Source organism: Centroberyx affinis, unplaced genomic scaffold, assembly GCF_046629955.1.
Source record: "Centroberyx affinis isolate AG114_WGS23_722 - 3 ecotype Tasmania unplaced genomic scaffold, CSIRO-AGI_Caff_v1 ptg000347l_1, whole genome shotgun sequence".
Lineage (NCBI taxonomy): Eukaryota > Metazoa > Chordata > Actinopteri > Beryciformes > Berycidae > Centroberyx > Centroberyx affinis.
In genome coordinates this window covers 195,626-217,665 of record NW_027279019.1, presented here as the reverse complement: position 1 = coordinate 217,665, position 22,040 = coordinate 195,626, and the positions used below count along the sequence as shown (strand labels likewise).

At 40.4% G+C, this 22,040-nt stretch overlaps 1 protein-coding gene and 1 long non-coding RNA gene across 3 annotated transcripts; one reads left to right on the top strand and one right to left on the bottom strand.

Moving 5' to 3' along the window:
* The first annotated feature begins 4,118 nt into the window (after positions 1-4,118).
* On the top strand, positions 4,119-7,338 carry LOC139641130 (uncharacterized). 2 transcript variants are annotated; one of them, XR_011694965.1, is made up of 4 exons: positions 4,119-4,242; positions 5,422-5,479; positions 5,760-6,226; positions 6,360-7,338. It is a non-coding gene; the product is annotated as an uncharacterized lncRNA (long non-coding RNA). The 2 variants fall into 2 exon arrangements; XR_011694966.1 differs by having other exon boundaries at positions 5,742-6,226.
* An 11,115-nt stretch (positions 7,339-18,453) lies between these two features.
* On the bottom strand, positions 18,454-21,897 carry LOC139641114 (UDP-glucuronosyltransferase 2C1-like). Its single transcript, XM_071515370.1, has 2 exons — positions 21,759-21,897; positions 18,454-21,265 (listed from the first exon to the last, which is right to left on the bottom strand). The coding sequence occupies exon 2, from the start codon at positions 21,244-21,246 to the stop codon at positions 19,639-19,641; it is 1,608 nt and encodes a 535-aa protein (XP_071371471.1). The 5' UTR covers positions 21,247-21,265; positions 21,759-21,897; the 3' UTR covers positions 18,454-19,638.
* Positions 21,898-22,040: the final 143 nt, after the last annotated feature.

The window sequence follows — 22,040 nt, the reverse complement described above, 5'->3', positions numbered from 1 at the left end:
ATAATAAACTTTATTTGTATAGCACCTGTCATACAATAAATGCATCTCAAAGTGCTTTACAACAAAGAAATTACATGCATGAAAACAAACATAGAATGAGCATAATGTAAGATGGAAAATAAAACCCACTGAATAATAATAAAAATAAAGTTAAGAAATAGAGCACATAGAATGCATAAAACCAAGTAAAATACAACATTTTAAAAGAAGTGCAGCAGTGCATAAGTGCAAAGCAATTGCAAAAACCAAAAACCCTAACCCTCAAAAAAAAGAGTTTCAGGCCTGTATCAGGAAAGTCATAGCTAGTTAAAGGCTAATGTGAAGAGATATGTTTTTAGCTTTCTTTTAAAAATATTTAGTGAGCTGGCTTCCCTGATATCTATAGGTAGTGTGTTCCATAGCTTTGGGGCGTAATTGACAAAGGCTGCATCCCCGATTTTCTTTCGGCTGTTGCTGGGAACCTCCAATAAACCAGCAGCGGATGATCGCAGTGCTCTTGAAGGCAAGTAGTGAACAAGGGAGTTAGCAATGTAGCTTGGTCCTAGCCCATTAAGGGCTTTGTATATAAGGAGGAGGACCTTAAAATCAATTCTAAATGTTACAGGAAGCCAGTGTAGAGCAGCTAAAACTGGACTAATGTGCTCTCTCCTCTTGGTTCTGGTTAATAGCCGAGCTGCAGAGTTTTGAATAAGCTGAAGTCTCTCAGTGGTTTTTTTCAGGAGACCAGTAAAAAGTGCGTTACAGTAATCGAGTCGGCTGGAAAATAAAGGCATGAATCAGTTTTTCAGCATCTTTTTGATTTATAAATGGTCGTACTTTAGCTATGTTTCTCAGGTGGAAAAAATGATGTTTTTGTCACCTTGTTAATGTGGGACTTGAAGCTAGATCTGAACCTAGGATAACACCAAGCCTTGTAACCTCAGATTTAATCCAGGGAGTCAATGTTCCCAGATTATTAAACAACATTTCCCTTTTTGTTTTAGGGCCGACTAGTAGGATTTCAGTTTTGTCCTCGTTTAACTTTAAAACATTTTTGCTCATCCATTTATTTATTGCCAAAAGGCAGGTAGTAATGGAGTTTATTGTCATGGGACCGGCTGTCCCATTGCCTCACCTCCTGACCTGCCTGCCTCTCCTACTCTTTTCAGTCCCCAGTCCTGCCATCCTCCTGCCAGCCACCAGATGTCCTCGGACTTTCCCGCCTCCTGCTACACACACCTGTCTTCCGTCAGCCCATTAGCCCTGTTACCTTGTTCCCCCTTCACCAGCCTGCTTTCTACCAATCACCTCCCGGACTCTCCCCTGCCAGCCAGCTGTCCCTCATTTGTGTAATCAGTCTGTGTATATCTTGTCTTGTTTCTTTGTAGTCCTTGCACGTTCGTTGTCTTTTGTTACCCTGTGTTCCATGTGGAAATCTTCTCCCTTGTTACTGGCCAGGTTTGGTTTTTGTTATTCTGCATTAGTTTTTTCATCAAAGCTCTTGCTTCTACCAGTTCCTCTCTCTGCCGGTCATTGCATTTGGGTCCTGGTCTCTGCTTCCCTTGACATTACGAACTCGCCAGTATGGACCCAGCAGCCGGTAATTTTGATGAAGAGCTGTGTGAGCTGACTTTTTTTACTCTTCAGAGCCTCGTAGGTTGTTGGAGGAGGGCCTCTGATCTTGAGCACAAGCATGCAGCCCTGACTATGGCACGCAGGGAGATGTCCTCAAAGCCTTGGCTGAGGAGCTCTTTACCTGGGTGGGCTAAGAGCTTCCTCAGCATCATGGATTCTCGGCCTGCATCTCAGCCTGCTTCCCAGCCTGCTAGCCTCCAGTCTGCTAGCTCTGGAGCTGCTTCTTCTACGTAGCCAGCTTCCAGGTCGATCTCCGGAGCTGCTCCGTCTTCGTCGCCAGTATCCAGGCCATCGTCCAGACCTGCACTGCCCATCTGCTCTGCCTCCAGGCCGTCCGCCTGAGGCTTCCTGCTCGGCCTCTGCTCTGCCTCCTGTTCGTTCTCCGTTCTGTCCCCGGGCCGTCCGCCCGAGGTCCCTGGCTCCATCCTTCTGCTCCCAGGTCACTTGTCCCTGGATCCCTCCTCCAGACCCTCTCCACCCGCCCTGCTCAGTGTTCCTGATTGGCTTGGTGGGATGTCTGGAATCCGTCCCTAGGAGGGGGGGTCCTGTCATGGGACCGGCTGTCCCATTGCCTGCCTGACCTGCCTGCCTCTCCTACTCTTCACTCCCCAGTCCTGCCATCCTCCTGCCAGCCACCAGATGTCCTCGGACTTTCCCTCCTCCTGCTACACACGCCTGTCATCCGTCAGCCCATTAGCCCTGTTACCTTGTTCCCCCTTCACCAGCCTGCTTTCTACCAATCACCTCCCGGACTCTCCCCTGCCAGCCAGCTGTCCCTCATTTGTGTGATCAGTCTGTGTATATCTTGTCTTGTTTCTTTGTAGTCCTTGCGTGTTCCTTGTCTTTTGTTACCTGTTGTGTACGGCCAGGTTTGGTTTTTGTTCTTTTTGTTTAGTACTTCTGCCTTAGTTTTTTCATTAAAGCTCTTGCTTCTACCAGTTCTGCTCTCTGCCGGTCATTGTATTTGGGTCCTAGTCTCTGCTTCCCTTGACATTTATAGCTGCAGCCTCATTTGGTTCAGCAGAGATGTACAGTTGCGTGTCATCCGCATAACTATGGAAACATACACTACATTGTGCTCTCTAATGCTGTCACCAAGTGGCAGCATGTAGTGAGAATAATAATGGACCAAGGCAGCTCCCTTGTGCAACCCCAAAACGGATGTCATGTTTCTCAGACACGTGATCTCCAAGACTGAAGTAAAACTTTCTCCCTTGATGTATGTTTCGAACCAGTTTAACACACAGTGCACACATTCTGTTCTCAATTGATAGTCTAATTAATCAGAGATAGCAGTTGCTTTCAGTGATTAAAATCAACATCAGAGCTCCTTGAAGTTGTGGGGCAGCTTAAACTTCTACTTGCCCCCTAGATCCTCTGCACACATTTTATTTTTTATTTTTTTTAAATCCCTGCTTCACTGTCTTTCTGATGAAATACTTACAATAGTTAACTACAATCCAGAGTTTTACCCAACTGCTTTACAAATGCTATCATGAAACTCCTACTGAAGAAATCTAGCTGAGATCCCTATGTCTTCAGTAACTACAGGCCTATTTCCAACCTCCCATTTCTTGGTAATATTCTTGAAAAGGTTTTTTACATACACTTAGTGCACAAATTAGTGTTGCAACACATTTATCACAGGAAGTGCTGCAAAAGTCAAGGTGTGCAAATTTGTGATGTAGAAATGTGGTTTGTGATGTGAGAGATCACATGTGAAGGTGCAATGATCAATTTGAGAGGTTGTAATCACTGAGTTGTACTGGCAAATTAACTAAATACAAAAATATGAGTAAATGTTGCTTTGTAAGTTTGCAGCTGTCGTATGTATCTAAGTATCAATTTACACATTTGTGAACTTTTGTTGTGACTTCAAATTCAGAACACGGGTGTGTGAATAGTTTTTTGTGAGTGAAAATTTCAACATTCATATTCTACAAGTTCTCACATTGTGTTCTACAAGTTCCTTTATATATATGAGTATGAGATATGTAGGCTGTATATGTGTATGCATGTGTATATGTATATACTGTATGTACAGTATATGTAGAAATATGTGTGTATGTATATTGTATACATATCTGTGTATTTACATGCTTTTAATTATTAACTCTCTGCTTCTTGTTTGTAAAGCACTTTGAACTGCCCTGGTATGAATACAATTTGACTTGACTTGACTTGATTTGACTTGTGGTTGAAGTGCCTGCTTCAGTATCAAGAGTTTGAATGTTGAGACCCTGATAGAGAAATATGTATTCTGCTTGGTAATCAAAAACATGCAACTGCCATTGGAATAACTTCCAGTCTTAAACTAATACTTTGCTCTGTGCTTTAGTGGAAGAAATAAATTAAAATATGTCACAAAATGATACTGTTGAGGCACTGGTAAAACCTTGCCAAGGGAGGGGAAGGGAAAGTCAGTTTTACCCAGGAAATGTCTAGTCGGAAGGAAGCCCATATAAAGAATGAATATGTATATATATACAAATATCGAAAGAAAGATCGAAAGAAACAAAACACAAACTGAGCAGTAAAGAGAGAGCTTCCTTTCAAGGAAACTCAAGCCTTCAAGTAGAATTTTTTTTTAAATACCGAGAGATAGTTTTGGTTCCATTTTTAATTCTGGTGAGTACCAATTTTATTACATGGAGCATGAAAGGGCCCTATAAGGGTGTTTAATATGCTAGGGTTGGTCTAATCACTGTATAGCAAACTATTTTATTTAACCTGCATGGCAGAGTGAGAGTTTGAGGTCGAGGCTGCAGTTGTAACTGATGTTTGTAAACGTTCAACATTGTTAAAACTGTGAAAGGGATTTGTTACTACAAGATTTCCTGTAGACCAGAGCAAATATTATGAAAATATCACTTATCAGGGCATCTAAACTCACTCAGATTCTACAGTGCTTGACACAAATATTATAATGATTTCTACTTGTCATATCTCAATGATGAAAACACTGGTTATTTAAAAAAACAAAAACAAATCATCAACACTTGACAGTTATGGATGAGTGTAGTTAACTTAACTGAAAATGAAAATGTAATCCCACATTAGTATTTTCATTTTCCACTTATGCATGCATTATTTTGGTCAAAATAAAAAACAAATTCAATTCAGTAATCTAATTTGCATTAGAATTTCCAAAGTTATATCTTTCAACACCAGACAGAGCATTCTGCTGCCACATGCTGTACAAACCTGTGAAGGTTGACCCGTGGAAGAAACTGGTGTGTTCTCTCTATTACAGTGAATTATATTGTCTTGTCGCAGTTGTTACTGTAGATATTATGACAGAACCTGCATGGCAGAGTGAGAGTTTGAGGTCGAGGCTGCAGTTGAAACTGATGTTTGTAAGCGTTAAACATTGTTAAAACGGTGAATGGGATTTGTTACTACAAGATTTTACACTTTACAGTTATGGAGGAGTATAATTAACTTAATTGAAAATGAAAATGTAATCCCACATTAGTATTTTCATTTTCCACTTATGCATGCATTATTTTGGTCAAAATAAAAACAAATTAAATTCAGTAATCTAATTTGCATTTGAATTTTCCTATACTTGTCTGTCCATCTACACAGCCCCAATATTAAATTGTTAATGAAAAAGCCATTTGAGCTTTCATTTTCAAACACATGCCCCGCTATATGGTTAACAGTATTCAAATGTTAATTCAAAATTTAAAATTAAAATGCAATAAAACAACTGCAACCTATTGTTGTGTGTGCAAATGTGTGCAACATTTAAGTCATTTATATTCAACATTATTTATGTGCAATATATTTTTAAATCCCTGACAGAGCATTCTGCTGCCACCTGCTGTACAAACCTGTGAAGGTTGACCCGTGGAAGAAACTGGTGTGTTCTCTCTCTACAGTGAATTATATTGTCCTGTGGCAGTTGTTACTGTAGACACCACAGCATAGTGGAAGCAGTGGAAGCTGTCATCACTTACTGTTTTATGTGCTTCCATTGACTATGCATTGAAAATAGCCAACAGAGCAGCACCACAATATGGCCCTCTGATTGCAGGGCAAACCTCCCCACAAAAAGTTAATGTGTCACTGACATCACTGCTTTTTCATAAATGTACACCTTCTCTCTGACTTTTCATCCACAGTTTTCTCTTTTTATGTAGAATTTATTATGGAAAGAAGACAACAATGGCTCACAAGACTGAAGAGTGAATTAGGAAACAGCCCTCTTGTGTCAAATGTGGCTTTTGGCTTCATCCTCATGGGCTTGGAGAAGTTAATGGAGGTGGAGTTTGAGTGTCCTTGCAATCCCAGATGGAACAGTTGGTTTTCGTCTGCATTCTTTGTCATTCCTTCCATTATGGCTTTTACACTGATGCTGATCGTACAAAGATGCAGGTGTTGCAGAGGGTGCCCAATAACTATGTATATCTCCAGCTCTGTCCCTCCCATAGTGTGGCTGATCCTGCTGTTCCTCGACGGCCAATACTATGCCTGTGCAAAGACAGACTGGTGGGGCAGATTTGTTGTTGTTGACAAGGCTGCTTCTCAGAAATGGTGTGAGCCAACCAACCACAGCTTAGCACAAGAACTAATGATTCGCTCTCAGGAATTATGTGTTACGTCTCAGGTGAGGAAAAATGTGATGTCTTTAAAAATGTTTGGTTTTGGCATCTGTCCTGAATTGATGTGTGAAAAGAGAGCAGCAACTTTTTCCAAAAATGTGGTCTTATTCTGTTGTTTGTCTATGGTCCATGCTTTAGGTTATCGGAATTGTTCTGCTCATATTCGTCGCCTTGGGACTCATAGTGTACGCGATCAAAGAGAGCTGCCAAGAGGAAGAGGAACCCAACAGACGCAGTCACACTTATGAGATGACTTGAGTTTGCCAGCCGTCTTTTCTGACACCTTCCGACTGAATCCAAAATGACATCCTATCTCTCCTCTCACTTGAGAATGGAAATTTTACTTTGAGAAAGATGTTATTTTTCTGATGTGTTGTTTGTTTGGAGATTGATCGGTCTAGCTTTAAAAATCTTCCCAGTCAGTCTCAAGCGCAAAAAATTCTGTTCATTTTTTAGTGTTAACTGAAATTTCTTTCAAATGTGTTTGAGAGAAGTAAAGTCAAAGAAATTAAAATTGGAATACATTTTGATCCTCATAGATTGTTCATTAATTACTTAATCTAAATATCTATGCAAAAATGTCATATTTGCACAGTGATGTAGCAAGTAAATCTCACTCGTCATTTTCATATATCCTGTCAGCACACTTAAGTATGAAACATGAGGATAGAAATTGTTTTTCATCAGAACCAATCAAGATCTTTATATTTTCTATTACATGTAAATCTGCTTTTTACAACAAAATAGATTACATTAAGAATTACTCTCTGACCTATGACACTTCCTGATTCCAAGCAAAGGCTCTAAACATAGAGCTGTGAGGTGATGCTTACTGAATTAAACAGTCTCATTTAAATATTATGTAATTCCAAGCAAAAGATGTAAAGATAAAGATTGCTGTAAATAGTCTCACTTACATGTTAAGTATTGCTTTCTCTTATTACCAGTTGCATGTATCAGCCTTGTTTTTTGTTTTTTGGGGGGGGTTTTTAAAGAGAGAATCTGACAAGAAATCACTGAAATACTTTGGGAATGTGTGTAGCATAGAACATGTGTCTCATTTTATTGTTGCTCACAGTATGCAGATTTCTCAAAGCTCATTTTTAAGATCTGGATTAAAGCTGTAATCATATCTTTCTACTATGCTTGTCTGTCATTATCATCACTAAAAATCAACGTTTATTTACTCACTATTTTGGCCATGATGTATGTTGAGAGAGATGGTCCAGGGGCCAAGCTATTGTGCAGGTTGGATGGGGGGTGTGGGCCTACTCAGGAAGTATGCCTGCTCTGTCCTTTCCTGTAGAGAGCCTCAGTGTTGTCCGACCGGGCTTCCTGCTCCTTCTAAAGTTTAGGGGATGTCTCTGTTACACTCTGTAGTACTTACTTATCAGGAGGCTTTTCCAGTCTACATATATTTATCCAATATCCAGGTGCATAAAATACCAGGATGGTATACTTATTTTTGCATTCTTATGAGTATCTGTTGGGGAAAATACTATACAGGAAATGGTGCAGTTTCACCGAAAATGGTGTGCAACAGTTAGTCATGGCAAACTCAACAACTCACAGAAAACAACATGTACATTAGCATCAGCTTTAACATGGATCGAGTTTTGCATGCTGACATTGTTAAGCAAATACTGTGTCTGAGTACTGTGGCTAGCACACAGTAGAGCTGATGGATTCAACATGCTAATTCTCTGACTATATCTTAGCATTTCAAAAGCCTGTCTGTCTTCATGCAGACCCTGAGACAACTCCCTCTCTGCTCAGAGCTCACGGATCAGACCTGGACAAGGATAAACTGGTCCAGGAGCTGCTGCTGCTGCTGGTTGCAATCATCTGCTCATTTTGATTGTTGTCCAGGTTGTGCCCTTTTAACCAGAAAAAAATACAACTGAAATATGTATATGTACTGTATGCTGATGGCTGAACAATTGACGGCTAATTGAACTTACCATTACATTACATTACGTCATTTAGCAGACACTTTTGTCCAAAGCAACTTACAATAAGTGCATTCTGTCAACAGTAGTCAAACCAACTGTATATCATACTCTTCATCAGCTAAGCCTTCAATAAGAATAAGTAGCATTTGTAGAATCAGAGGCTTTTTTTGTTTGTTTTCTATTTTATAGGACCTTTTCCTCATGTACTTCCTCAGCTATAGATCTGTCCTCACCATTGCCAGCAGTGTTAAAAAGCCAACTTTCTGTTGCCCATGACTGTGATCACTAATTTTGTGTTTCCACATAGTGTATAACACAATACAGGTGTTGTCACTGACAACACCTGGAGACAGGGCCTTTGCCGTCAGGGCCCCTAAACTTTGGAACAATTTGCCAGAGATCAGGCTTGCAGAGTCAGTTCCCTGTTGTATTTCACTTCTTAAGACACATTTTTATAAAAAAGCTTTTATTGTGTGATGTTTATTTTTATTTTTTATTTTTTATTTTATTAAGGTTTGTTTGTTGTGTTTTGTTGTTTGTGTTGACTGTTGTGAAGCACTTTGTTACCTGTATTGAAAAGTGCTATACAAATAAAGTTATTATTATTATTATTATATCTTTCTGTTTCTGTTGTCAGACAAGTTACTGTGATCAAGGGTCACAAAATGCTAACTGGCTAACTGGCCAAGGCTAATGTTAATTTTTGTACTGTTAGCATTTTGTGACCCTCGATCAAAACACTTTTTTTTATGGTGGTGCAGTCGTATGACAGCAGAAACAGAAAGATATGCCAGTTGAAATGACATTATGTTGAAACACAAAATAAGTGATCACAGACAGAGTTATGGGCGACAGAAAGATGCCTTTTTAACATTGCTGACAATGGTGAGAAGTATAGTAAGTAAGTATAGTACGGCATCCATGTTTGTGAAAAGGAGATCGTTATATGATAGGCTAATTCAAGTGGAGTCCAGGTGTAACCTCAAGAGATGAGTCTTCAGTCTCCGGCGAAAGATGGGTAATGATTCAGCCTTTCTGACACCATTGTGGTACCAGGGACGAGAAGAGTCACAACTAGGATGAGATGAGCGAATTCTGAGTCCACATAGCAATGAAGGAGCAAGGCGAGAGTGGAGGAGTGGAGCAAACGGGGCAGGGTTTGGAACCTGACCAGTGATTGATACAAAGGGGGCGGTTCGATGTAGGCTACTGCCCTGTAGACGAGCACCAGTGTCTTAAATCTGATGCGAGCAGAGATGGGAAGCCAGTGAAGTGACCGGAAGAGGGGAGTGAACAAACAGTGCCATTTGAAAAAAACATTTAATTTTCAAACACATGCCCCACTATATGGTTAACAGAAATTAAAAAAATGTAAATGCAATAAAACAATTGCAACCTATTTTTGTGTTTGCAAATGTGTGCAACATTTAATAAAGTAATTCAATTCAATCTCATTGTATTTACATCTTCAAGTTAAACTACATGCTTTCACCATCTGTAAGCAACACTAAGGTCTAGTTTCAGTTTAAACATTATTATAGGTAATATCTTTCAACACCAGACAGAGCATTCTGCTGCCACCTGCTGTACAAACCTGTGAAGGTTGACCCGCGGAAGAAACTGGTGTGTTCTCTCTACAGTGAATTATATTGTCCTGTGGCAGTTGATACTGTAGACACCACAGCATAGAGGAAGTAGTGAAAGCTGTCATCACTTACTGTTTTATGTGGTTCCATTGACTATGCATTGAAAATAGCCAACAGAGCCCAACCACAGTTATGCTTTTTTTCTGTAGGAATATTCAAAGTCGGTATTCTCAGTTTGACTTATAACTTTAACCTCCCCAGTGGTTTAGGATCTGTCTTTCCCTCCACTTTATCTCCCTCCCTCAGCCACCTCTCATGGTGGATATACTTCTCTGGATGCCATGCCTGTCATCCATAGCAAACCAATTGGTTGTGTAAATGCAGACACAATGGGTACGCCTTCCCTCTATGTAAACCAATGAGAACAGAAATATGGCCCTCTGCCTGCAGGGCAATCCTCCCCACAAAAAGTATTATTAATGCATCACTGAAGTCATCACTGCATTTTCATAAATGTGCACCTTCTCTCTGACTTTTCATCCACAGTTTTCTCTTTTTATGTTGTATTTAGTATGGAAAGAAGACAACAATGGCTCGCAAGACTGAAGAGTGAATTTGGAAACAGCCCTCTTGTGTCAAATGTGGCTTTTGGTTTCATCCTCATGGGCTTGGAGAAGTTAATGGAGGTGGAGTTTGAGTGTCCTTGCAATCCCAGATGGAACGGACTGTTTTCGTCTGCATTCTTTGTCATTCCCGCCGTTATGGCTTTTATGCTGATGCTGATCATACAAGGATGCAGGTATGACAGAGGGTGTCCAAGAACTATGTGTATCTCAAGCTTTGTCCCTCCCATAGTGTGGCTGATCCTGCTGTTCCTCGATGGCCAATACTTTTCCTGCGCAATGACAGACTGGTGGGGCAGATTTGTTGTTGTTGACAAGGCTGCTCCTCAGAAATGGTGTGAGCCAACCAACCATGACTCATTACAAGAACTAATGATTCGCTCTCAGGAATTATTTTTTGAGTCTCAGGTGAGGAAAAATCTGATGTTTTTAAAAATGGCATGGTTTTGGCATCTGTCCAGAATTGATGTGTGAAAAGAGAGCATCAACTTTCTCAAAAATGTGGTCTTATTCTGTTGTTTGTCTATGGTCCATGCTTTAGGTTATCGGAATTGCTCTGCTCATATTCATCTGCGTGGGACTCATAGTGTATGTGATCAAAGAGAGCTGCCAAGAGGAAGAGCAACCCCACGGACTCAACAACACTTATGAGATGACTTGAGTTTGCCAGCCGTCTTTTCTGACACCTTCCCACTGAATCTAAAGTGGACGCATACATTTAATTACATCTCTAATATCTCAAGTCTGAGGTTTATGGAGAGATGTGTCTCTCTAGTGACATCCTATCTCTCCTCTAACTTGAGAATGAACATGTTACTTCTTTGAGAAAGATGTCATTTTTCTAATGTTTTTAATGTTTGGAGATCGGTCGGTCTAGTTTTAAAAAATCTTCCCAGTCTTTTTCAATATTTGTTTTTTCTTTCTCAACTGGGGTTAATTTTTTTGTGTTGTCTGAAATTGGTACACTTTCTTTCAACTGTGTTTGAAAAAAGTAAAGTCAGAGAAATAAAAACTGGAATACATTTTGATCCTCATAATTTGTTCATGAATTACTCATTCTAAATATCTATGCAAACATGTCATATAAGTCAATCTCAGAAATGTTTATTTATCCTGTGTCAGCACACAAGTATGAAACAAGAGGATAGAAATTGTTTTTCATTTGAACCAATCAAGATCTTTACATGTATTTTTTATTGCATGTAAAGCTGCTTTTCACCACAAAGTAGATAGAAATTATGGACTATGACACTTCCTGATTCCAAGCAAAGGCTCTAAACATAGAGCTGTGAGGTAATGCTTACTGAATTAAACAGTCTCATTTACATATTACGTCATTCCAAGCAAAAGATGTGAAGGTAACAGAGATGTAACAGAATAATAATAATAATAATAATAATAATAACTTTATTTGTATAGCACCTTTTAACAAGACTGTTTACAAAGTGCTTCACAGAATAAAAAGGCATAAAAACAAAGAAATAAAAGGAGTAAAACAATAAAAACAATAGTAAAAAGGACAACAAAGGATAAAATTTAAATACACAGAAATAAAAGAAAAAAATACTAAATACATGTAAACCAATTTACCACCACCTAATTAAAAGCAATGGTAAAAAGATTTTTTTTGTGTTTTAAGATGCTTCTTGAAAGTGCTGAGTGTATCAGTGGCTCTTAACTTATCTGGGAGGGAGTTCCACAATGTAGGTCCAAGGTAGCTAAATGCTGACTCACCACTCTTAAGCCTAATTTTAGGGATGGTCAGCATACTGCTATTGGATGATCTAAGAGATCTACATGGTACATATCTCACTATCATATCGCTAATGTAGGGTGGGGCGAGACCATGAAGACATTTAAAAACTAATAAGATGATCTTAAAATCAATTCTGGAAGATACAGGTAGCCAATGAAGAGATTTAAAAACGGGTGTAATGTGGTCTCTCAGTCTAGTGCATGCTATTATTCTGGCAGCGGCATTTTAAACTCTTTGAAGAGTAGTAATTGAGTTCTTGGGTAATCCAAATAGAAGGGAATTACAGTAGTCTAGCCTAGTTGTCACAAAAGCATGCACAAGTTTTTCACAGTCAGCAGTGGAAAGCATGTCATGGACCTTAGAAATATTATGTAAATGATAAAAGGCCGTTTTGCACATGTTACTGATATGGTTCTTAAAACAAAGATCACTGTCAAAAATTACACCAAGATTTCTGACATGATCCTTAGCCTTCAGGGATAGGAAGTCAAGATGAGGGAGAATGTCATCTCTCTGTGCTTCATTACCAATTATCAGAACCTCTGTTTTGTCTTTGTTTATTTGTAAGAAGTTCTGAGACATCCACAAGTTGACATGAGCTATACACTGCAGCAGGGAGTTAATGGACTTGTGAGAATCAGGTGCAATAGATAGGTATAACTGTGTGTCGTCAGCAAATTGATGATAGCAAATGTCATAAGTCTTAAAGGGTAACTTCGGTATTTTTCAACCTTCGCGGCTGCTGGCTGAAGCGATCTCACTCAATACTGGACCAATTTCAAAAATTGTTGTCCCCATTAGTTACTTAGACACCCGCAGTTGGGAAAATAGGGTCCAGGTTGAAAAATACCGAAGTTACCCTTTAATGATATCTGCAAGAGGAAGCATGTAAAGGCTAAATAACATTGGCCCGGAGGCCGCTAGGGGCGCAATGAGCGACTGACGTGTTTTCCCACAGCTCCCGCTGATATGTAAATAATTTAGCGACTTTTGCAGTTATATAGTTTTATTTTTCGATTTATTATCTCAGTGTTTACTTTATTAAGTGCTTGAGAACATTTTGGACTTAACAACCAGTCGTAGATGATACTGAGAAGTGCAGCAAGATGCGAAAAAGACGAAGGCCTAGTCACGGAACTAGCTCAGCAAGCACCGGTCGTCCATACTACAGACAACCCCAAAATGGCGAGTCAACGAGGTGACAAGGCGGACTCCGAATCTAATATTCTCAAGGCCATTGCTGAACTGCGGTCGGAACTGAAGTTAAATAACATTGGCCCCAAAATTGAGCCTTGGGGAACATCACAAGATAAAGCATGATGCTTGGAGACAAAGGTATCCAGCACAACATACTATTCACGATCTGTGAGATAGGATCTGAACCAGTCTAACACTGAGCCGGAGAGTCCAACCCAGTGTTCAAGCCGGTGAAGTAAAATCTCATGATCGACCGTATCAAATGCGGCACTGAGAGCAAAAAGAATTAAAATAGACAGGTTGCCTGAGTCTTTGTTCACTTTCAAATCATTTAAAACCTTTACAAGTGCCGTTTCGGTGCTGTGGTGGGCCTGAAAGCCAGACTGAAACAAATCATAAATAGTATTTGTGTTGAGGTAGTCATTTAGCTGAATGGACACTACTTTCTCGATCATTTTGCCGAGGAAAGGAAGATTAGAAATAGGTCGTAATTACTAAGCACATTGGAATCAAGATTCCTTTTCTTTAGCAAGTGTTTAACAATAGCTGTTTTAAGACTATGAGGGTACACACCATGCTGCAGTGATAGATTGACAATATTTACAACATCGGCTGAGAGGGAAGCACAGCTAGAGGAATTCATCAGTGATATCACCTTGATAAGTGTGTTTAAATCAATTTGAGAAAAGGAGGACAAATTACAAAGTGCATTATGGTGTGGTGGGAGAGTGACCATACAATGAGGGCCAGAACTTGCAATATTATCTCTAATAGCAGTGGTTTTCTCAATGAAGAATGTAGCAAACTCATTGCATTTTTCTACCGAAAAGAGTTCAGGTGATGTGCGAGGACAGGGGTTAATTAAACTGTCAACAGTGGAAAAAAGGAATTTGGGGTTATCAAGTTGACTATCAATCAGGTTTGAGAACTATGACCTCCTAGCAAGCTTCATTTCCCTGTTGAGCATTTTCAAATTATTTTTATAAATATCCTTATGAACTAGTAGTTTCATACGCCTCCATTTTCATGCTCTTCTGCATTCTCTTTTTAAATTTAAAATAGCAGTAGTGTTTCTCCAAGGGGCTTTCACCTTGCCAGATATTGTCTTAGTTTTTAGAGGTGCAATGGAATTAATACAATCAGTCAATCTGGAGTTGAATTTCTCAACTAAAATATCGCAGGATTGAGCAGTGAGAGGAGGCAGAGAGCGTAAAAGTAAAAGCGAGATGTGTAAAAGTTGCAGCAGAATCATCTTTAAGATAGCGCAGGTGATTGTCCTAGTATCCCTCTTAGTACTGGTACAGACAGACATTTCAAAGAAAATACAGTAGTGGTCTGAGATAGCCAAATCTAGAATTTGTGGAACTCTGACATGTAGGCCATGTGAAATAACCAAGTCCAGGGTATGGGCATGTCTGTGAGTGGGGCCTGACACATATTGCATTAAATCAAAAGAGTTAAGTAGCAAAATAAATTCAGCAGTCCTACAGGATCAGTGGACATATCCATGTTAACGTTAAAATCGCCAGTTAACAAAACATGATCAAATTTAGTAAAAATCCTAGAGAATAGTTCTGCAGACTCATCAAGAAAACCTGCATCCAGCCTAGGTGGGTGATAGATAACCAGTATAAGGACAGATTGATCACCCTTGAGATGTAAAGCAAGATATTCAAAAGTAGAAAAATCCCTGAGAGAGACTTGTTTGCAGTGTAGGGTGTCGCGATAGAGACAGGCCACGCTGCCACCCTTCTTATTTACTCTAAAAACACTAAAAGAACTAAAATGTGGGGGGAGGCTTCATTTAGGACAACAGTCCCATTACTATCAAGCCATGTTTCAGTAAGAAAAAGAAAGTCAAGATCATGGTTCTCAATTAGCTGGCTAATAACAAAGGACTTATTTCCTAGTGATCGTACATTCCAAAAAGCACACTTGAGGATTTGGGAATATGGTTGTTTAGCAACACTTTCCACATCACTATAAGTCACCATGATTAAATTATGCTTGTCAGATCTATTTGTCACTTTCTTACGGAGGCGGCCATGCCACCGGCTATTCAAGATGACAGGTATGTTCTGCAAAGTAGCATGGCATCCTGCAGATATAAGAGTAGGAAAAGATGACAGAGAAGACAGAGACAGTCCAGGCCCTACAGTGGGTGTGGTGTTGACAATAACGCAATTAGGTTTAGAGCTGGTAATAATCGGTGAGGGGCAGACAGGGTTGGGGTGGGATAGGGGTTCAATAAGAGAGGTAGGGAACAGAGAGCTATTATGACCTATCCCCCCAACTGGTCAAACATCTTCCAAATGGCAAATGAGGTTTGAAGTTAGCATTTCTGTTCCCTTGCGGTTAAGATGCAGATTGTTACGCTTATATAAGTCCTTCCTCGTCCAAAAATAATCAAAGTGACTAACAAAACCATGGCCAGTTGCTACACAGAAGTTAAAAATCCATTGATGCATACTAAAAAGATGACTAAAATGTTCACAGCTTTTCCTCAGCGTGGGAATGGGGCCAGATAAAATACAGAGCTTTCCCAGGCTTTCAATAGTCTCCACTAGTATCTCAAAGTCCTGCTGGATCTTGATTGACTGCTTGAGCCAGATGTCGTTTGTACCAACATGGACAATAATGGTGTGGGCAGTCGGGTGGAGGTCAGTGAGAGCTGGAACCAATTCAACTATGTCCAGAATTTTGGCACCAGATAGACAGTAAGTTATACCATTGGGAAGTTCAACAAATCTGATCAGGGAATCGCCAATCAGAAGGAACAGTGGGTCATCGTTAGCACATCCCCCACTGTACACGGCTAGGTTTGCAGGTGCACCATTAAGACAGGGGACAGTTTTTTCCGTGATACCAGCCGTATTGTTGACCACACGAGTGTCCGTAGTGGCCACAGACACCCGGGGGCAAGCAGCAGCAGCAACACGGTCCACAGAGGTGGTAGAGCCGGTGGAAGGTGCTGGTAAATGGGGACGCTTGTTAACAGGAGAGGTAGCACAGGAACTTGCTGAACTCACCGGGGAATTGGGACGAGTCGCCACACGTTTCCTGACCCGTCGCGAAGCCCCACGTTCGGGTATGGGCGGATGCATGGAGGGGGCCAAGTTATCTGCTAACTCAGCAAGCGATGCAAAAAGGTTTGTGAGAGGCAAAGCATCCTCATCTCCAGGATCGAAGAGTAGGAGAGAAATCCTTCTAACTTTCACAACCGAAGTAGAGCTGCAACGATTAATCAATGAATCAATTAGTTGTCAATAGAGATGCACCGATTGCAATTTTCTTGGCCGATTCCGATTTTTTAAAAGTCTGACCTGCCGATTCTGAATTTGGCCAATTCCGATTTTCTTTCTTTCTTTCTTTCTTTCTAAGAACTATAATTGACAGCATACACAAACATTTTTGTAACTTTTCTTTAGTGGAAAATTAAAATTCAATTGTATGTTCATAATAAAACATTGACTATGAATAACTTACATTTTCTCCAAAACTGCACCAGGTTACAGGACCTTCTCTCACTCTCACTCAAACAAATCTCAAAATAAAAAAGTGCTCTAGGTTACTGGACAGAGCTTTATTGTACAAATAAAATCCAACTGAAAATGAATTTCAGTATATCCCACTTTATCTAACATGTTTTACTTTCCCAAAAGAAAACAGGTGCAACAGATCTATATAACAACACACCTAATGTCATTTATTTACATCAAAAGGTTATCCATGCTGCCCAGCCCAATGTAATGGAAATTTAAAGAGTCATAGTGCCATCTTGTGGTGAAAAAAAATGACTTTTTGTTTTGACTCCGCTGAGATCGGGAGGTAGCTCGTTTCTCCCACACAGTAAGCAGGCTGACCAATATCATGCATGTAATAAACTGAAGCTTGAAAAGTACAATCTAAACAATTATATCATATCGCCGTTTATTTCCATGCATATGCACAAGCATATGCACACTTCCCGGAGTTTCCCGGGGGCACGGTGCCGGCCAGTGCCGATAGCTGGGCTCTGATTTGTTCCCGGTGATCTGTCCGAGATATCGGCGGGGGTCCCGACGCCGATGCTTCACTGGGTGTCCGGCCAACGGGTTTTTCGGCACCGATGGGTACCAGGCCGACCTGGGATTGGATTGGGAGGCTCAATGCAGCCCGTGGGCACGGTGGAGAGGACAGCGGAGGAGAGAGGAGACGGGACGCGCTGGAACAGCAGAGTTTTTCCGTTGTCTTAAATTTGACCGGCACAGAATCGGATATATGAGACTGATCTGCCGGTCACTGGTCATGGCTGATCAGCTGAAAACTGGCCGATTCCGGTCACCGGCCGATCGATTGGTGCATCTCTAGTTGTCAACTATTAAATTAATCGCCAACTATTTTGATAATCGATAAATCGGTTTGAGTAATTTTTTAAGAAAAATAAGTCAAAATTCTCTGATTCCAGCTTCTTAAATGTGAATATTTTCTGTTTTTTTTTACTCCTCTATGACAGTAAACTGAATATCTTTGGGTTGTGTACAAAACAAGACATTTGAGGACGTCATCTTGGGCTTTGGGAAACACCGATCGACATTTTTCATTTTTCTGACATTTTATAGACCAAACAACTAATCGATTAATCGAGAAAATAATCGTCAGACTAATCGACAATGAAAATAATCGTTAGTTGCAGCCCTAAACCGACACCCAGGAAGAGTCATTGCAGGCTGAAACAAGGTTGTCACCGTTGGAGTGCACCAACTCCCGGCTGGAAGGACCGCCGGGGGAGGGAGGCTCCAAGGCGGCCAGCCTGGCGTTGAGCTGAGTCTGCTGCTGAAGAAGGTCATTTATGAGACTTTCAATGGAAATAAGCTCAGATTTGATGTAGGACAGCTCAGCAGACACCATCTTTTGCCGAGACGCAGGTTCTCTCCGAAGATGTGGGAGAGGGGAAGGCGATTCACAGGGATAAGAATTATTTCTTGAAGCAATGAGTTTTCAGTGTATGATGGAAGATCATAGGGAACAGTTATATGTTAAGTAGGCTACTGCTTTATCTTATTAACCAGTTGCATGTATCAGCTTTGTTTTTAAAAGAAATCAAGAGAGAATTGACAAGAAATCACTGAAATACTTTGTAGCATAGAACATGTGTCTTGTTTTATTGTTGCTCAGAGTATGCAGATTTCTCTTGGCACATTTTTAAGATCTGGGTTAAAGCTGTAATCATATTTTTCTACTAACATGCTTGTCTATCACTATCATCACTAAAAATCAACGTTTATTCTCTCACTTTCTTTCACTTTTTGCTGTCACTAAGCATGCTATGCCCTGATTTATTCATTGTTTGTTCACTATCATGTGAATAATGAATATCATGTGATAAGGGAAACGAAAAGGGTAAGGGAAGTGAGTTGAGATCTCAAGGCTCAGCAGGTCTTCTCCCACACATCCTGCATGGCACAGACATGGTGCTGTAATTATGTTTAGGGGATGTCTCTGTTACACCCTGTACTTCTTACTGATCAGGAGGCTTTTTCAGTGTACATGCTGTATATTCACCCAATATCCAGATGCAAAAAATGCCAGGATGTTATACTTATTTTTGCATTTGATGAGTATATATTGGGGAAAATACTATACAGGAAATGGTGCAGTTTCACCCAAAGTGCTGTGCAACAGTTAGTCACGGCAAAATCAACGAATCAGAACTTCAACATGGATCGAGTTTTGCATGCTGACATTGTCAAGCAGATACTGTGTCCGAGTACTGTGGCTAGCACACAGTAGAGCTGATGGATTCAACATGCTAATTCTCTGACTATATCTTAGCTTTTCAAAAGCCTGTCTGTCTTCATGCAGACCCTGAGACAACTCCCTCCCTGCTCAGAGCTCACAGATCAGACCTGGACAAGGATAAACTGGTCCAGGAGCTGCTACTGCTGAGGGTTGCAATCATCTCCTCATTTTGATTGTTGTCCAGGTTGTGCCCTTTTAGCCAAAAGAAAATACAACTGAAATATGTGTATGTATACTTATGGCTGAACAATTAACGGCTAATTGAACTTACTCTAAGGAGTGGTTAGGGTGGTTGTAGATTGACACTGCCACTAATATTACAGTCAAATTGGAATATTGAGATTTATCATTAACCATGATCATATAAAATGCCATTGTCACAGTTAATATTTTCTGTACCAAAGAAATGTTAGTAGTATGGTACATTTCTTCAAGTAGTCTATTTTAGTAGTGTTTTAGTGTTGATGCTCTGTGATGCTTTGTTTTCACAGCCAAAACCAACATTTCATTCCTCAAAGCATATCATTCATTTTTCACCTTTTTCCCACTAAAAATCTTCCTCCACAAAAACCTTACAATTGAAATGCAAGTAAGTGTCATAAGCAACACAACTGCCAACAAAGTTGTAATCACATCAAAAGAGTGGTAAACAAACCAGGACATTTTGTTGGACTGTGTCCGCAGATGAGGAGCTCCTTTATGTCTTATGACATATTCTATCCAGAACACCGCCCGGTCCAGCGGTTTGATGGGCTGATCTCTGTGCAGCCTTGAGAGCCTCTGCATGTTTTCCCTGTAAGAGGAATTGTAAATGACTTCCTTCAGTGCGTCTGCAAAGATGTCTCTATTGAGCACAGCAATGTCCACTATCTTAGCCCCTCCCTTTGCTCGAATTCTGGAGAGATTATCAGGTTGATCAAAGACTAAGGGAAGTCCAACTATTGGAACCCCATGGTAAATTGCCTCCTGAACTCCATTGGTGCCTCCATGGGCTACAAAGACTCTAGTTTTGGGGTGTCCTAAGAGGTCGTTCTGTGGCAGCCAGTTGAGCAGTAAGGTGTTATTGCCTAGGTTGGCTGGCCTTTGTCCAGTGTGCCGCCATAAAACCTTGTGAGGCAGCTGGGCGAAAGCTGCAGCAATCTCCTCAGTGATATCCTGAGGAAGCTTCCCCACTAAAGTTCCTAAGGTCATTACAATGATCCCATGCTCTCCAGAGCTCTGGACGAACTCCTCCAGGTCCTTGGTGAGGGGCTTAGAGGGCTTGCACTGAAATCCACCCATGTAGACTACGTTTGGCATTGTAGGACGGGGAAATTCAAAGATGAAATCATTTCTCATAAGCCAGATATCAGCTTCCTGGAAAAACGCTGCATAATCTACCTCAGGACCAAAGTAATGCCTAACTATTGGTTTGTAATGAGGCTCTGTGATGTACGCTCCTGCATATGTCCCAAAGATATAGGATATAACATTCCTGATTCTTTGAGGGAAAGTCATCTTATCTGTCAACTCTGTTGCAGTGAATGGAATATATGACAGAGGTGAGGGGGCAATGACAAAATGAGCTTCACCTAGAATTGTCCACCTGACATTGAAAACAAGAGGAAGTTGGAGCCGATGTGCCAGGATTGTCCCTCCAGCAATGCCAGGGTCAGTCAGAACCAAGTCATATTTGGCATCATGGAAAGACTGCATTAAGTTCTCATCTTCAAACATCTCAACAATTATTTCACTCATTCTCTTGTGGAACTGAGAAAACTGGCCCAGGATCTCTAACTCCATATGGATGCGAGACCAGATGCGAGACCAAAAAGGTGTACCCTGCTGAGCTGAGTGAATTTTCATTTCCAACTGTTGAGACACGAACATTTCAAAGAAGTCCTTTAATTCACCAGTGCTGGGAATGGTGACTGAGGTGTAGAAAGGAGACATTTCTTCGATGTACCAGCTATCGGACGCCCGAACCACAGTGATATCATGGCCTTTTAAATGCAACTCTTCAATGAGTATTTTCATGTTAACCCAATGGCTTCCATCCAAAGGGTACACCAGGATTTTGCCACCAGATGCACTGGATAGTGTGATCAACAGTAGAGCAAAGGTGATCCTAGATGAATGAGGCACCTTCATGCTGAATCCCCTGACAGACCTTAAAAATATACAAAGAACAAGTAAATAAAAGACCATTGCCTTTCTGGTTTGCATGTGGTTTGTTGTGTTTATGTTTCTCTATAGTACTCAACAAAGTCATACTATAACATGAAATGGCATGGCATTGTAAACATTGTATGAACTATATGAAATACATGTTTTGATTGACAACAAAAACACTACTATTTTGGTAGAGAGACTATTGCAAAGTGTAAGTTGATTGCCATGACTGATACCCAGCATTACATTTTGTTGAACTTCACAATTTATTAGCATGAGGGAAATAATAATATCCAAAACATGCTAAAATTATAAGACCTGCATGCGAAGGTGTACTGTTTTACACCATGGTTCAATGCTACATGTTTCATAACAGTTATTATTTCACTGCTGCCCTTGAGAGATGTTTTCACCAGAGGCAAAGGGCAGATTTTTTGTAACAACTTCAAAATCAATAAATAGTTTGTTATATCTTAAAACTTAACACTTACCCAAATCCACATGCACAGGCAAGGTAATCCACCTCCAAAGTGTCAATTCAGCTACCTCAATTCAACTAATATCAGTTGAGATAGTGAATTGTGTGCACTGTTGGTAAGAGAAAGGTGTACAAAGAAGAGGTGAAAGTGCGTCCCACTAGACAAAGAAGCAAGTCCTAACACGCTATGGCTGATCGGTATGCTGTTACGTCTACTATGTGTTCCGGGCTCAGTGAAGTGAACTCTGTTGTAAGGTGTGTGCACTGCTGCACATAAGGAAACGTTTAGGTGTAT

What these genes read in the sequence shown, in the direction of transcription:
- LOC139641114 (XM_071515370.1), bottom strand. Translation starts at nt 21,246, where the DNA reads ATGAAGGTGCCTCATTCATCTAGGATCACCTTTGCTCTACTGTTGATC.